At 41.1% G+C, this 13,234-nt stretch overlaps 3 protein-coding genes across 6 annotated transcripts in view; all 3 read left to right on the plus strand.

Moving 5' to 3' along the window:
• The window catches only part of dph6 (diphthamine biosynthesis 6), a 55,748-nt gene extending 52,318 nt beyond the window's left edge, over positions 1 to 3,430 (plus strand). For both annotated transcript variants that reach the window (XM_068581182.1, XM_068581184.1), the window contains exon 15: positions 783 to 3,430. In XM_068581182.1, coding sequence (XP_068437283.1) covers positions 783 to 901 — 119 coding nt within the window. In that variant the 3' untranslated portion in view covers positions 902 to 3,430. The remainder of the gene's footprint in view (positions 1 to 782) is intronic.
• Positions 3,431 to 4,942: 1,512 nt separating this feature from the next.
• Positions 4,943 to 8,652, plus strand: LOC137787913 (zinc finger protein 770-like). Of its 2 annotated transcripts, none has more exons than XM_068580680.1 (2): positions 4,943 to 5,044; positions 5,297 to 8,652. In XM_068580680.1, the coding sequence occupies exon 2, from the start codon at positions 5,346 to 5,348 to the stop codon at positions 8,613 to 8,615; it is 3,270 nt and encodes a 1,089-aa protein (XP_068436781.1). In that variant the 5' UTR covers positions 4,943 to 5,044; positions 5,297 to 5,345; the 3' UTR covers positions 8,616 to 8,652. The 2 variants fall into 2 exon arrangements, with proteins under 2 accessions (XP_068436781.1, XP_068436782.1); XM_068580681.1 differs by having other exon boundaries at positions 4,955 to 5,048.
• Positions 8,653 to 8,977: 325 nt separating this feature from the next.
• Positions 8,978 to 13,234, plus strand: part of aqr (aquarius intron-binding spliceosomal factor) — a 43,278-nt gene continuing 39,021 nt past the window's right edge. For both annotated transcript variants that reach the window (XM_068580765.1, XM_068580766.1), the window contains exons 1-10: positions 8,978 to 9,068; positions 9,531 to 9,635; positions 10,351 to 10,407; positions 10,656 to 10,696; positions 10,793 to 10,828; positions 10,931 to 11,051; positions 11,217 to 11,357; positions 12,156 to 12,224; positions 12,347 to 12,447; positions 12,564 to 12,640. In XM_068580765.1, the coding sequence (XP_068436866.1) occupies positions 9,561 to 9,635; positions 10,351 to 10,407; positions 10,656 to 10,696; positions 10,793 to 10,828; positions 10,931 to 11,051; positions 11,217 to 11,357; positions 12,156 to 12,224; positions 12,347 to 12,447; positions 12,564 to 12,640 (718 nt within the window). In that variant the 5' untranslated portion in view covers positions 8,978 to 9,068; positions 9,531 to 9,560. The remainder of the gene's footprint in view (positions 9,069 to 9,530; positions 9,636 to 10,350; positions 10,408 to 10,655; positions 10,697 to 10,792; positions 10,829 to 10,930; positions 11,052 to 11,216; positions 11,358 to 12,155; positions 12,225 to 12,346; positions 12,448 to 12,563; positions 12,641 to 13,234) is intronic.

Here is a 13,234-nt window from a genome sequence, read left to right on the forward strand (position 1 = left end):
AAAGATTGATTTGCAGCAGCGGTGGTAGCAAAGTGTGGCACACTTTCCCTATTATGACCATGCCAAATCACAGTGACCACGCCCGAGTTCCGTCCCGCGTGGTGAGGAGTAAGCCAGGACAGTCAAGCATGAGACAGGAACACTTGTGACCAATTAGTGCACGGAGCAGAGGAGGGAACGGGCAACATCCCAGTGGGCCGCTGCTAAATAGACAGGCTGTCATCAAACCAGGCTCTGAGACCCTCAATGAATTCTCACATGTCCACTGCCTGTCTGTAGTCCAGCCACACACACACACACTAACAACATCTCTTGGCTCCAGTAAAACGGAGAGGTAGTCCCAACACAGCTTCCTAACATCCCAACACAACAGGAGCAGAGGATGCATTGCTCTATTGTCCAAAAGGGCATGTCAGGGTAACCCCCTCCTCCCCCCCGCCTTTTTCTTCTGTGTATATGTGTTCAGTTGTATATGGCTCTGCGTGTGTGAGTTTGGGAGGGGTAGCTTAGAGTTCAGTCCTTGCTGACCATATGTCTGCATTGCAGGGAGTCGGATTGGGGGGGAGAGCTACAATCTGCCAAGGATTTTGAAATGCCAATCATTTGTAAATAGGCCTGTGATCTCTGGTCGATGGGTTAAGTGCAGCCTCTGTCCTGGGAAAGCCCCAGTGGGGCAGCTATATGAGAACCTAATGTCCAACTCCATCTGAACTTCTCATGAAACTAATGCCTCCCTCTTTTTTTTCACCTCCTCATCTTCCTCCCCTTCTTTCCCCTGGCAGGGCTTGAAGAAAGTTTAAGAAGCTCTCTCGGAGAGTCCAGTCCGTCTGTGGCCCTGGTTCCAGTCCTGGACTTGCCCGACTCCCAGATCCTCCACCTGTCCTGCTGGCTCAGTTTATAGAACCACAGCCAGAGTCAACAACCAGACTCCAGTCATCCACATCACTGGAATTCATTTGGGCTTTTCTGAAGGAGTGCATCTGACAGCCCCAACACCTAATGACTTACAACAGGACATCAGTGCATGTGGAAAATGCAAGCTGCATAACTGCTCATTAATGTTGACTGTTTATCACTGCTGATTGTTGAAATGCAAAGCCCTTTTCTGTCCGCACGTGGTTTTGATTACGTGCGGCTCTGCGGATGCATTTATTCCACTCCGTATCCCAGAATTCAGGCTTATAATTCACTTTGTCCTCTGGAGTTGAATACTCCAGCAGCTGTTATTCTGCCCCGGAGAAGAGTCTTATGGAACTTCTATAACCTAAAGCTGCATACCAGAGGACTGGAGACCATCGTCTACAAAAGGAGACACTGGCAGTGTCTCATTCCACGAGGCGATAAACTGTATCCCCTGATATCCCACTGTTTCTGCTGGAATTTCTCTCACCACGTCGGCTAACACCCCTCATAAAGGCCCGGTGCCACCGCTAACGCCATCTGTTCAGTTGTAAACCTATAGATTTACTGTGCGACTGTTTGTGGCGGTGTGTAATGTGTGCGCATGAGGTGACTGTGTTCCTCACTCTCATGCTCTGTGGGATTCAAGGTGTGTTATTATTGTGTAATAGGCAATCAGCACCAAGCACCTGAAAAGATTAAGCCTCTTTATGTTTTCTATTGATTCTAAGGCAACCTGGTTAATAGGAGAGGGACACTACAACACACAGCTGCAGGGCTTTTCAGGTTTGTGTGTGTGTGTGTGTGTGAGAGAGAGAAGCTGTCGATGGACATTGTGACGATGTGGGAAGAAAATAACACTATTAGCCATTGCTTCTGTTTTCTCAAAGATCATGAACCGTATTGATGATCGAGTTGGAATGCTTCTTCACTCCGGCTATTCTCTTCATTGTGGTTGTGATGGCGGGAGAGTGGAGTGAGCTATTGATCTTCACCCACCGCAATGTTGTTTTGATTGTTGTTATCAAAAATTGAACAATAGAGGCAGCCAATAGGGCCTGAAGATTTTTATTGAGGGTTGAAAAACACAAACAAGCAATTATTTATGAGAAAGAGCAAGCCGATGTCCCATAAATATACAGTGTGTGTGTGTGTTAATGTTCACCGGTTTGGTTCTAAAGGGCCTCACCAGCGGGACATTCAGAATTGCTGAATGATGCAGCTGTCCAATGCACACGAAGATGTAGGTATGTTTTAATAAAGTGCTTTCATTACATACACCCCCCAGTCAAGTAAACACGACATATTTAATTCACACATATTTGATTATATTTTCGTGTTTTCTATAAATAAAACTGTTTAACAGCCACAGAATTGGCAATGACAAAAAAAATGTGAAGGAGATTTTACTAAAAAAGGTTTCCTTTGTCAATTGTTCTTCCTTAAATGTCTAAATGTTTGTAACATGTTTAATGCCAAGCAGGGTATTCACAAACAAGGTTGTGCTGAGCAAACATGTGTTTATCCGTCTTGGTAAACCTACAGGAGGGATTGAGAAATGTTTTTTTTTGTTGTTCAAATCGATCAATAAAAATACCGAAACAGCAGCACACAAGCCCAGCTATTTATTATTAAAATACCACATTTGCAAGACATTTCTGTATTGAGGTTTGAATGCATGTGCTTGTATTCAGTTTAGTGGAGCAATGGTTAAATTCTGAGGGCTCTATAACGCGGCAATACAAGACTCAACGTTTCTGTAAACACGGAGGAGCTCTGCTGCTAAAATTCTGTGCACGACAACCACTTGTCGATCGCACTATAAACATTACATTCTGTCTTTCAGCGGGCCTGTTTTCACACACAGGCAAAGCCACAAATATCATCACACCCTCATCATAGCCCATGTGATGGCCTGTAGCAGACACATTTCTTTGTGTGTGTTTGTACCTCTGTGTTCCCTCACAAAATGAATAAAGACAGGGTGACATTTAGTTTTCTCATCTGTTTTGTCAAATGTACATTTTCTGCCAAGCTGACCTGCAACCGCTCTGCAAACAAACTGGTTGTTGTGGCTAACATTGTCCTTTGTGCACAGTGTACCGGCCCGAGGCTCTTGTCATTGTGGCCTTGCACATGGACTTTAACTGTGTGTTTCTTCCTCCAGGCTAACCAGGCTGATGCGTGTGACTCTCTTTCCCCATAGCAGTGGGCCACAGTAGGGGAGCCCGGCTCAGAAGCGGCCACATTGCACGAGACACCTCTTGAAATTGTGGTCTGTTTGCCTCAGTGACTGTGGTTTTGTTTGTTTGCATATTTGAATCCTTTTTGTTACAACAGGCATTGTTATCTTCCCCTGACATATTGTGAAAGCATGTCTTCATGGTCTCAGCACTGACTAAATGAAACTTGTTCTAACTGCTGAACTGGCGAGCCGTCACATGCTATTGAGTGGTGTCTGCTGCCCTCTTGTGGTCAACGTGAAAGCTAAATAGTTATCAATTCCATTTGTGCAGTATTTCCATTATACTTGAGTGCCACAAATGTATAAATTAAAACCAAAACTATTGTATATTTGTCTGTCTTCTTTAATAGATCACTTTTATATTTGGCTCAATGGTCTGTGTTTAAAAACTATTGAACATATATTTGAATTGTGTTGGTATTTTGGAGTAAAGGAGGTATTTGCATCTTTATTTCATTTTGTATCCCTGATGGTCAAGAATTCAGCTTTATATTATAGCATATTAAGTATTTTAATCAACACATTTTTGGTAAACACTTAAACATGAATTGCTATTTTACCAAATGTTCTTGATGTTCTTGAATAACAATTTAATTGATAATCAATAATTACCCCTTTTTGTTGATTAATCAATTTTACTTCTACTGGATACAAGAATATCAAATATGCAGAAAAATTGGGGCGAAGACCATAAATATAAATCCAAGAGGGTTTGAAAGCCTGTGGTTGCTCTGCCCGGGTCTTGTGAGACTAAACTAAGTTCACAGACCAAACACGAGACCAAAACCCTTAATCTAGACACAACAAAACATTGAATCATGCCATCTTTTGGTGAGGCCGACCTCTGAAAAGTAATATTATTATATTTTTCAAACCTGCCAAAACTCTTGGTGCAGCACAGACGAGGAAATTCCTCGGGTGAGAACGCATAATTGTATATCCATTTACAAAATAATAAATAAATGTGGGAACCAAAATGAACATATCAGAGGGAACAGCTGGTTTAAATAAGAAGTGGAAAAGGCCATCGCATGTGATGCTTCCAACACGGGTACAACAACTCTGCCCTGAGGATTATTACAGTCAGACGGCAGGACTTGTTGAGCCATCTGAATAGGGGAAAATGTATAAGATGAATGTATAATGAGTATACTTCACACACCATGGCCTATACGCTGGTCAGTATGCTGAATAGTTCATGTAGTGGTCAACATACAGTGATGTGATGATTTACAGTAAAAACACACAAAAAATATGATTGTGATAAGGGACTCTTTACATCTTTGCCTCATTAATTAAACATATTTTGAAAGTACAGGCACTTTATCACAGAGGTGTCATATGATTAGAATAACAATGTCAATGTCTGTGCCAGGTTGTGGAGCAAAGTTTGATATAGCAGCAACCTTGGTCTATCTATTGTGTAACTTGAGGACATGTTATTAAGAAAAACTATTTCAAGAGATTTAAGATTAAACAATAAAGCACACGGCAGTTTCTTTAGTTAGTTGACTTTGTTTGGACTGACAAATGAAAATAGGCACAGCTAGTTACTGTTCAAAGCACAGCTGTTGAAATGCGTTGTAGTCATATGAGTAGGTTTAGCATTATAATGGGATAATACAAGTATGATTTCGCATAACCTCTGTATCGTCAATCTAAAAATAAATATCTCACGAGACTAACCTCCATGGACGTGTGTCACCCTGCTCTGCCAGGAACAGAAAACCTTTGTTTCCTGCCGTACATTTTAAGGGACGTACATGTTTTTTGCCAGAGTAACATCCGGTGACGTCACGGACGTATTGTTAGCAAGAACACTCACAAGCTACAAACACTGACAACTTCTGATGAATGCATGCGTTATACTAGGACTTCAGACAGCTTCGAGCGTATTTAGTAAGTACGTGTGACGGCATTTTATATTTCTCGGCCATCGGTGACGCACGTGTTGATGGTATCGGAACCTAAAAGAAAGCTACATTGTTACCGCCTTTGTCAAATTGTGAAAATATGATACATTATTTGAACGTTAATTACAGCAAAGTTAGTTGAATTGTATTCATAGAATCACGTGGATCATATTGCCATTGCATTTATTTGAATGTATTTAGGTTTTAATGCCTTGTGTTTTTCTCTGGGGTCTCACAGGAGGATGACAACTTGAAGGGAAGAAAAACACGAATGAGGTGATTTGAAAATGCATCGGTGCCCTGCTTGTCCAAAATCTTTCCCATCACCCTCTAAACTTCAGAGACATTATGTCATCCATACGGGCCAGAAGCCCTTCATCTGCACAATCTGTGGAACATCTTTGACCCAATCTGGTCATTTAAAAACACACATGCAGAAATTCCACCAGCCAAGGCTTCCAACCGACCGTCTCCAGGATGGCATTGTAGCTCGTAACCAACAAGTAAATAATCATAAACCAGCTGCGGGGATTAACGCATGGCGTGGCAGTTCTAATTGCAATGCAATGCCTTCGACTGTGTCGCCTTCTGCGGCCTACCAGCTGGAGTGGAAAAGGAAACCTGTGGCTCACAAAACTGTAAATCCACCCAAAAATATGCCACATGAAAGTGATGCCTTAGTGACTCAGAGCAATGTCTCAAATATTAAGGATCGAATAACTCAGAAGCAATCTGTGTTCAATGCCCACAATGGATACACCTCATTTACTTCATCTCCTCACCTTTGGATTGAACCACCAACTCGTGACAAACCAAAACAATATTCGAGCAGCAGAGAGTCAGGCCAGACTTTTTCTCAACAGGCCTATTCGAAAGGACACCTGCAGTCACAATCATTGAACTTCAGCGGACGCAAAATGACTTTCAAACACCAGTGTCCCATCTGTCTCAAAACCTTCTGTTCACCATCTAAATTACAACGGCATTCCCTTCTTCATACGGGGCAGAAGCCCTACTCGTGTACGATTTGCTGGAAAGCCTTCAGACAGAAGGTACACTTGAAATCCCATTTAAATTCACCGAATAAATGTTCACTTTCTGTCCGTACTGAAAGAGAAAAGCATCGGTTCGGTAGGAGCGGACAAGCCTCCGGTCTGCAGCTTCAGTCGTCGTCTCAGCAACGTCCCGCCGGCCATCGCACTCATGGGAAGACCTCAGTGGAACTGGAGCTACAGTGTAACATAAGTGTAAACGCTGTGCGGGACCTGGTGGAGACTGAAATCAAGTCAGAAGCAGCTGTAAAACCAGGACAATCATTCGATACAAGCAGTCAGTGTCATGAGTCGGATGAAAAAGAGCTGCGAAACTTCACACAGAAATCCTTCGAGCCATCCCAGTGCATGGTTAGCAACAGGTCCGTGAAGTGGGAAGGTAATTTAGTAGGTCATCCAAAAATGTATCGGAACTTAAAAGATTTGGGAACTTCTACCACTTTGCAAAACAGCAACTTGAACATTTCTGATTCTGAAGAAATAAGACATTTACCTGAACTCGATCTTGCGGATCCCGTTGACCCGAACATCATCGTTAAACCAGAAACATTCAGCATAAATTGCAGTGATTACGATGAGTCTCTTCCTCAGGATTGGGCAGGATTACAGAGGGAAACCTGCAAAGCCACCAGCGAGCAGCAGAAGTTACATCAGTGCCATGCATGTTTAAAATGTTTTCCATCCGTATCAAAACTCCAAAGGCACGTGATGACTCACACTGGACAAAGACCCTTTGGCTGTGAGATATGTGGAAAGAGATTTCGCCAGAAAACACACTTGAGGGTCCATTGTCGCACACACCTGTGGTCTAGATATCACAAACAACGGTCATTGTATATCAATCGACCGCCTTCTTGCAGTGGTGGGTTTAACAGAAGGACTGCAGCCGACGTCCCAGTCCAGGAAACGGTACTACACAAGGAATTTGAGACACACACTGGCAGCGACGTAGTCTCTTTGAAACACCTGGATCAGACCCCCTCCGTGGTAATTATTCCAAATCACAACTGGGAATCGGATAAGTTGCTGCCACATATCTCAAAGAAAATGGAGGTTGGGCGAGAGGTTTCTACAGTGACTGTGAAAAGGACACCGACTGCTAATTTAATACAAAATCCAGGCAAGGTGCAACACAAGTGCTTCCGCTGTTTAAAGTGTTTTCCAAGCCCCTCTAAATTACAAAGGCATGAGATGACACACACAGGCTTGAAACTCTTTCCGTGTGTTTTATGTGGGAAAGCGTTTAGGCAAGCTGCACATCTGAAAACCCACGAAAGAACTCACTGTGAGAGGAAGCCGTCCAAGCCAGTCAATCAACAGGAGAACATTATAAAACTGAAAGCAGATAGTCAACGGCAGGCATGGATCAGTGTTCGGATCCCTCAACAGAATATAGCTGTGAACAAAGGCAGTGCAGAAGGTAATGAAGTGAGTGCAGTGCTGTGCACCGGGCAAGCGGTATCCATCTCAAAAGGGAACAATCTCCTGAAGACGAAGTTTGAAAGTAACGTAACTAGTAAAAAAAGGAAACTTCACACGTGTCGAATATGCTTTCAGAACTTTGCGTTTCCATACAAGCTCTCGAGGCACTTGGCCACCCACTCCGGGATGAGGCCATACAAATGCACCTTGTGCAGCAAAACCTTCACACAGCTTGGACATGTTAAAGTTCATGAGCACAGGTGCAATCAGGGTAACAAGGTCTCACATGTTCAAGGAGAAAAGCTAAAAAACAACTATCTGCAGGAGAAGTGCTTTGATGACCAGAGTGGTTGTACAGATTTGAATGTGGATACAACAAGAAAGCAGGTAGAGTCACACTATACAAGTGTTGGTCACTCATTTACTGATAGAGGTTCATCTTATTTATCTGAGGCAATACACACTGAATGGTTGTCAGTTTCAGAAGTAGGCTTACAAGAGGAGAATAATGAATCAGAGAAAAAACTCAGAGATGATTGTTATCAGTCTGAATGCTACTATGATCATGCTACAGACCAGTGTAGTTATTCATTTCCCTCTGACCTTTCCTTTGAAATGGATAAGCTCGTCCAAAATCAAAACATTGCAGTGCCACTTTTCTCACAGAATGAGGGCAATGCACATAATGTAGAAGAACCATGTCAGCCTAAAAGCGTTACGTCTGTGACAGATAGCAACAAGCTGCTCGGGGATGAACCCGTCACTCCTTTGGTTGACAATCAAATGCAGAAAGATAATTACTGGTGTGAACCACTGGATGTGTTTGAATGTAAGATGTGCTCTGCAAGTCTTAAGAGCCAAAACGATCTCGAGCAACATATTTGCTCAACTGACGTTCAATTGAAAAAGACGGAGTCGGCTAGGAAGCATCATTGTGACATTTGTTTCAAACATTTTGTTTCTCCATCTAAACTTGAAAGGCATTATCTTATTCACACAGGTCTGAGGCCGTTTTCATGTGACATTTGTGGCAAAACATTCACACAGTTGACACACGCCAGAACACACCGACTGACTCATTGATGTTGACATGTAATATTTTAAAATGTAATATTTTAATATTAAGTTGTGTAAACCTGTATTTAAGGTTATAATGCTTTGTCAGTAACATGTTTGAGTTCACTGTATGTATGTAAAATATGTAATAGATGTCTTAAAATATAGACATATATTTTTGTATTGAATGAATTAAAGATGTTTTATATCATATTTGATTGTGACTTGTTGAATTTGTTTTGGCTTTGTTAAATGTATTGCTATTGCTATTGTATAATGGCTTCCTCGTACCTAAATTAGTTGGGGTATTTTTATGCACAAAAACGCACGGAGTAGGAACGAAATACTTGCTTTCGTACTTGGGGATGTTTTTTGGAAACGTACCGACCCCGGAAGTCAGTCGCATTCAGCGCGTTTTGGTTGTGTACATGCGTAACCAGTCGTCTAACGGCAGTTACGTTCATGCTGAAATAAACAAAGGTTTGAGAGCTGATTTTGTTATTATCATGTATTTGCGTACGCTATAGGGCTATCATTAATGTTATCATAACTGTTATCCCCGAGGCAGTCTCCATATTCCAGTTAGCTTAGCTTAGCTCATCGCCTGTGTGTAACAGCGAGGTTAATGTTATCCAGTGTAAGTGTGTTATGATGCCTGCTATATTAATAATACCCAATATAAACTTTTAGCAGTAGTATGGTGTTTATTAAAGTTTCGGGAAGACTTAAAAATAATAGCGTTATCTTAAAAAGTACACACATTTGAGCTATTCACTTGACCTACTGAAGTTTTAAACCTAGCTATCGTTAGCTTCACTTATTAGCACTATGCATGTATATAGTGGCCTCATATTTTAAGACATTAGTTAAATACAAAGAGCTATGTCAGAGGCCCGTTGTGGTCCGTCAGTACCGTTGTTCAATATCTTATGTCTCCCTCAGCCTTCATTGTAGCAGCTTGGGAGGCCCACCATGGAGAAGGAAACCCCCGCTAAAAAGGCTTCAGCGCCTTCTGTGTCTCAGATCAATGCAGAATATGTCACTCAGGTAATCATTCATTGTCCAAGAAACGTTATAATACAGATGTGGCCCAGAACTGTGTTGCAATACATAATCCCATTGTGATGTTATGCTAAAGAAAGATTCCCTCCTCATATACTGTCAATTGTATGCATTTACTTGTAATTAATCTAGAATGTCTCTTTAAAGTGAACTAGAATGATGCTTGCATAGAAGATTTACTTCACAGACAGTTTACTTATGTGTGAGGTGGGGTAGTGGGTAAATGGAAGGAGTGTGTCTGTGACAGGACTTAAGCGTTCATGCTATGGGTCATATCCTGTTCAATCTAGATAAATTGGAAAATCTTCCCATCTTGTTAGTTCACTATTTAACCAAAAGTATATAAATCCAAACCTCATACTGTATACCATCCTGTAACAAATCATTTGTACTGTATGAACCTTGCATGTTATTGTAAGAAATCAGAATCAGAAACCGTTTATTGCCAGGAATGTTTTCACAAATTTACCTTGGCAGAAAGTGCAACATTAGACATTAGACGTTAGACGAAACAATCAACAGTCAACGACAACATAGTGCGACGTGTATTAAATTAAGTGTGAGGTAAAGATAAAGTGCTCAGACAACAAATAACTTCAGAGTGTTAAAGTGTATGTTTAAGTGACAAGTGAGATTAAGTTAAAGTATATGGTAAAGGGACATGTGTTTTTACTACTATTTGTGTTATTTTTTGTTTCAGTTGGCCAATAAATATTGGGCTCCACATGCAAAGAATAAACTACCCTTTGACCCGAAGGTAAGTTATATGCATTGCTGCACCTTAGAACTGTCAATATACGTTTTGTAGTTTAACTGATTTTAAAAAGTAAGCAGCACACATGTTTTATTTACTGTATTTATCATAGTGTTAGTTATGTGTGTGTGTGTGTGTGTGTGTGTGTGTGTTTTAGTTTGATAATATATAATAATGAGTCATTTTAATGGGGCGTTCACTGTTTTTGCATTAACCCTTAAGAATTATAACTTTCTCTTCTGTTTGTTTAGGTGATGGAAGATGTTTATGAAACAGAGATTCTCAAGTCCAAGTAAGTACATATGTATGCTGACATAAATTGATGTGTTTAATCCAATGAACACAAGTTGCACTTCTTTATCTTGTCTTCTTTCCCTTACATTTTTAGATTTGCCATCAGAAAAATCATGCTGCTTGAGTTCAGGTGGGATACTTCCTTTTATTATGAAACAGTCCTTGAGTAAAAAAAAAAAGAGGAAACGTTATGGATATTTATATATTCCTAAATTCTTTTCTCACCTTTCAGCCAGTATCTTGAGAACTATCTGTGGGTGAACTACACTCCCAAAGTGTCCAGCAATGCGTACCTCATGTCCATTTGTTGCATCGTCAACGAGAAATTCCGAGAGAACGTCCCAGCTTGGGAGGTAAGAAATGCAGTGCCTCATCGAAGACTAACTATCATTGCATTGTGACCCCAGCGTCTGATGAGACCATGTTTATATGAGTAACTGTAAAACTGTACTTTCACCATCTTTACAGTTACCATTGAAATTGATGCCTTTTTTCCCCTTTTCAATTGTGCGTGACAGGTGTTCAAGAAGGAGCCCAGCCATTTCCCATTCTTCTTTAAATGTGTGATGGAAGCTGTATTGGCAGGGGAGGAGGCTGTCCTCACTCTGAAGGAACAAACTGTTCTGCTGGTCTTCTTGGACCACTGTTTCAACAGTCTGGTATGTGCCTCTACACTCATATTCGATGCCTATCTAACCTTTGAGTGTTTTGCTGCTGCTTTTAAGGTCAACAAGGACGTTTGTTTTCATGTCAATATTGAGACTCAGAGTAATATTTTGATTAGAATATTTACATGGTGTTAAGGTAAGATGGTTTATGGTAAGATGTTTTTTTTTTATCTTATCACAATAAAAGTGAAGAGCAACTGTGGTAATATGAACCACCCTATCGAGCATTTTCTTTTATTATTTAAATTTCACATTCATTATATCATGAATCAGGGCGTCTAGGTATGGCAAGATTTTTTATTATTGTATGTCTGGATAAGACAGTTTAAATTCTAAACCATGTTTTATCTCGGTCCAGGAACAGATATTATGGCACTTCGTCAAATACACTAAATTATGGAGAATTTTGTTTTGAGAGTTTTATTCGGCAGGGTTCTGTTTTAAATGGGTAAAGCCTTCTTGTCCAAGTTAAATGTTTGGTTTGAGACAATTATTGGTATTTTCCACTAGGGGGCAGTAGCAGACTAGGCAGTACCACTTAGGCCAGCTACCACTCCTCTGTAGCCTCTGCAGCCGCATTAAACCACAGGGAAGCACTGCAGATGTCTCACTTTAAAATCTGCAGTGATAGCCTCCTGCACTTTGATTGTATCCTATAAAGCCCTCTAAATATTTCAGTTGCAGACTTTTATAAGGTGCTGAAGTGTAATAAAAATCTGTTATACACGTGCAGAGCATTTTGACAACTCTCTGTTTCTCTCTGTGCGTGCGTGTGCGTGATCCTCCTAGGAAGTAGATTTGATCAGAGAGCAGGTGCAGCAGCTCATCTCTCTGCCCATGTGGATGTGCCTCCTTCCAGTAAGATGTCAACCTGTTCCCATATTAACTTTTTCTGCTTGTTATTGGCACACCCAAATTAATGAAGATGTTTCATATTTCCATAGATACACTGACTTTTTTTTCCCCCGTCACGTTTGCAGTCCAGACTTCAACACGAGCTGAAGAAAGTTCCAAAGCTGCAGAAGTTCTGGAATCTAATCAAGAAGAAATTTGAAAAGATGGATACTGACGCAGCTGAGCAGTAATATTGTTTTCTTTGCTTGGATGTTCAGTTCTAGGCAGACTAAAAAATTGTGTTTTGTATCCCATGAGTTTCTAAGCTTTCTTTCTGATTTGCTTTATTTGTGTCTTCCTCAGGGCAAAAAAAGAGAGGGCCTTCCTCTCAGCTCTCATTAAAAAGTTTCTTGGAGTTCTCACATCGATTCCGCCGTCAGGTATACCGTGAAAAATACATTTATTTCCCTTGGGATATTAATTGTTGTTTTGTCTGACTACAAACATGGAATTCCTTCAGAAAGAAGAATGACCATTAGATCTTCATCTTATTTTATGGAATAAAAAGAATGCAATATTTTACTCCAAATATGTCAAATTAATATTCCTGGGGCGTTCTGCTTGAGGCTTTTGTCCCAAAGCAGGTCTTTGCATGTGCTCTCTATATCTTTCCCCGCATGATTAATGTACTTCAGTGCTTCTAGACTTGCACAGTGTTGGAGAGCTCATCTCTTCAGTGTAGGGCCGTATTGCCAGTATGAAATTCAGTGTTACCCGTTGTTTCACTGGTCCAGTTGCACTCCTCCCTCCTTTGAGTTGTGCAGCTGCCATACAGCCACCGGCTCTGACTACGATGTTGTAATGCAGGCCGACACAGAGGCCCCCCACCTGAATGCTAAAAACAGAACATGTGTATTTGTGTGTTTAGGTGGAATTCAACTCTGACAGAGTAGATTACAATCAGAAGCCCAGCAGGATCCACATCACTCTATTGCGTGCCGCATGCCTCAACTTTAAGCGCACACACACATACA

Source organism: Clinocottus analis, unplaced genomic scaffold (assembly GCF_023055335.1).
Source record: "Clinocottus analis isolate CAN_PGR_092001 unplaced genomic scaffold, fCliAna1.0.p SCAF_17, whole genome shotgun sequence".
NCBI classification, from domain to species: Eukaryota; Metazoa; Chordata; class Actinopteri; order Perciformes; family Cottidae; genus Clinocottus; species Clinocottus analis.

Excerpts from the sequence above, each read along its gene's own strand:
- LOC137787913 (XM_068580680.1), top strand. The coding sequence starts at position 5,346 with ATGCATCGGTGCCCTGCTTGTCCAAAATCTTTCCCATCACCCTCTAAA.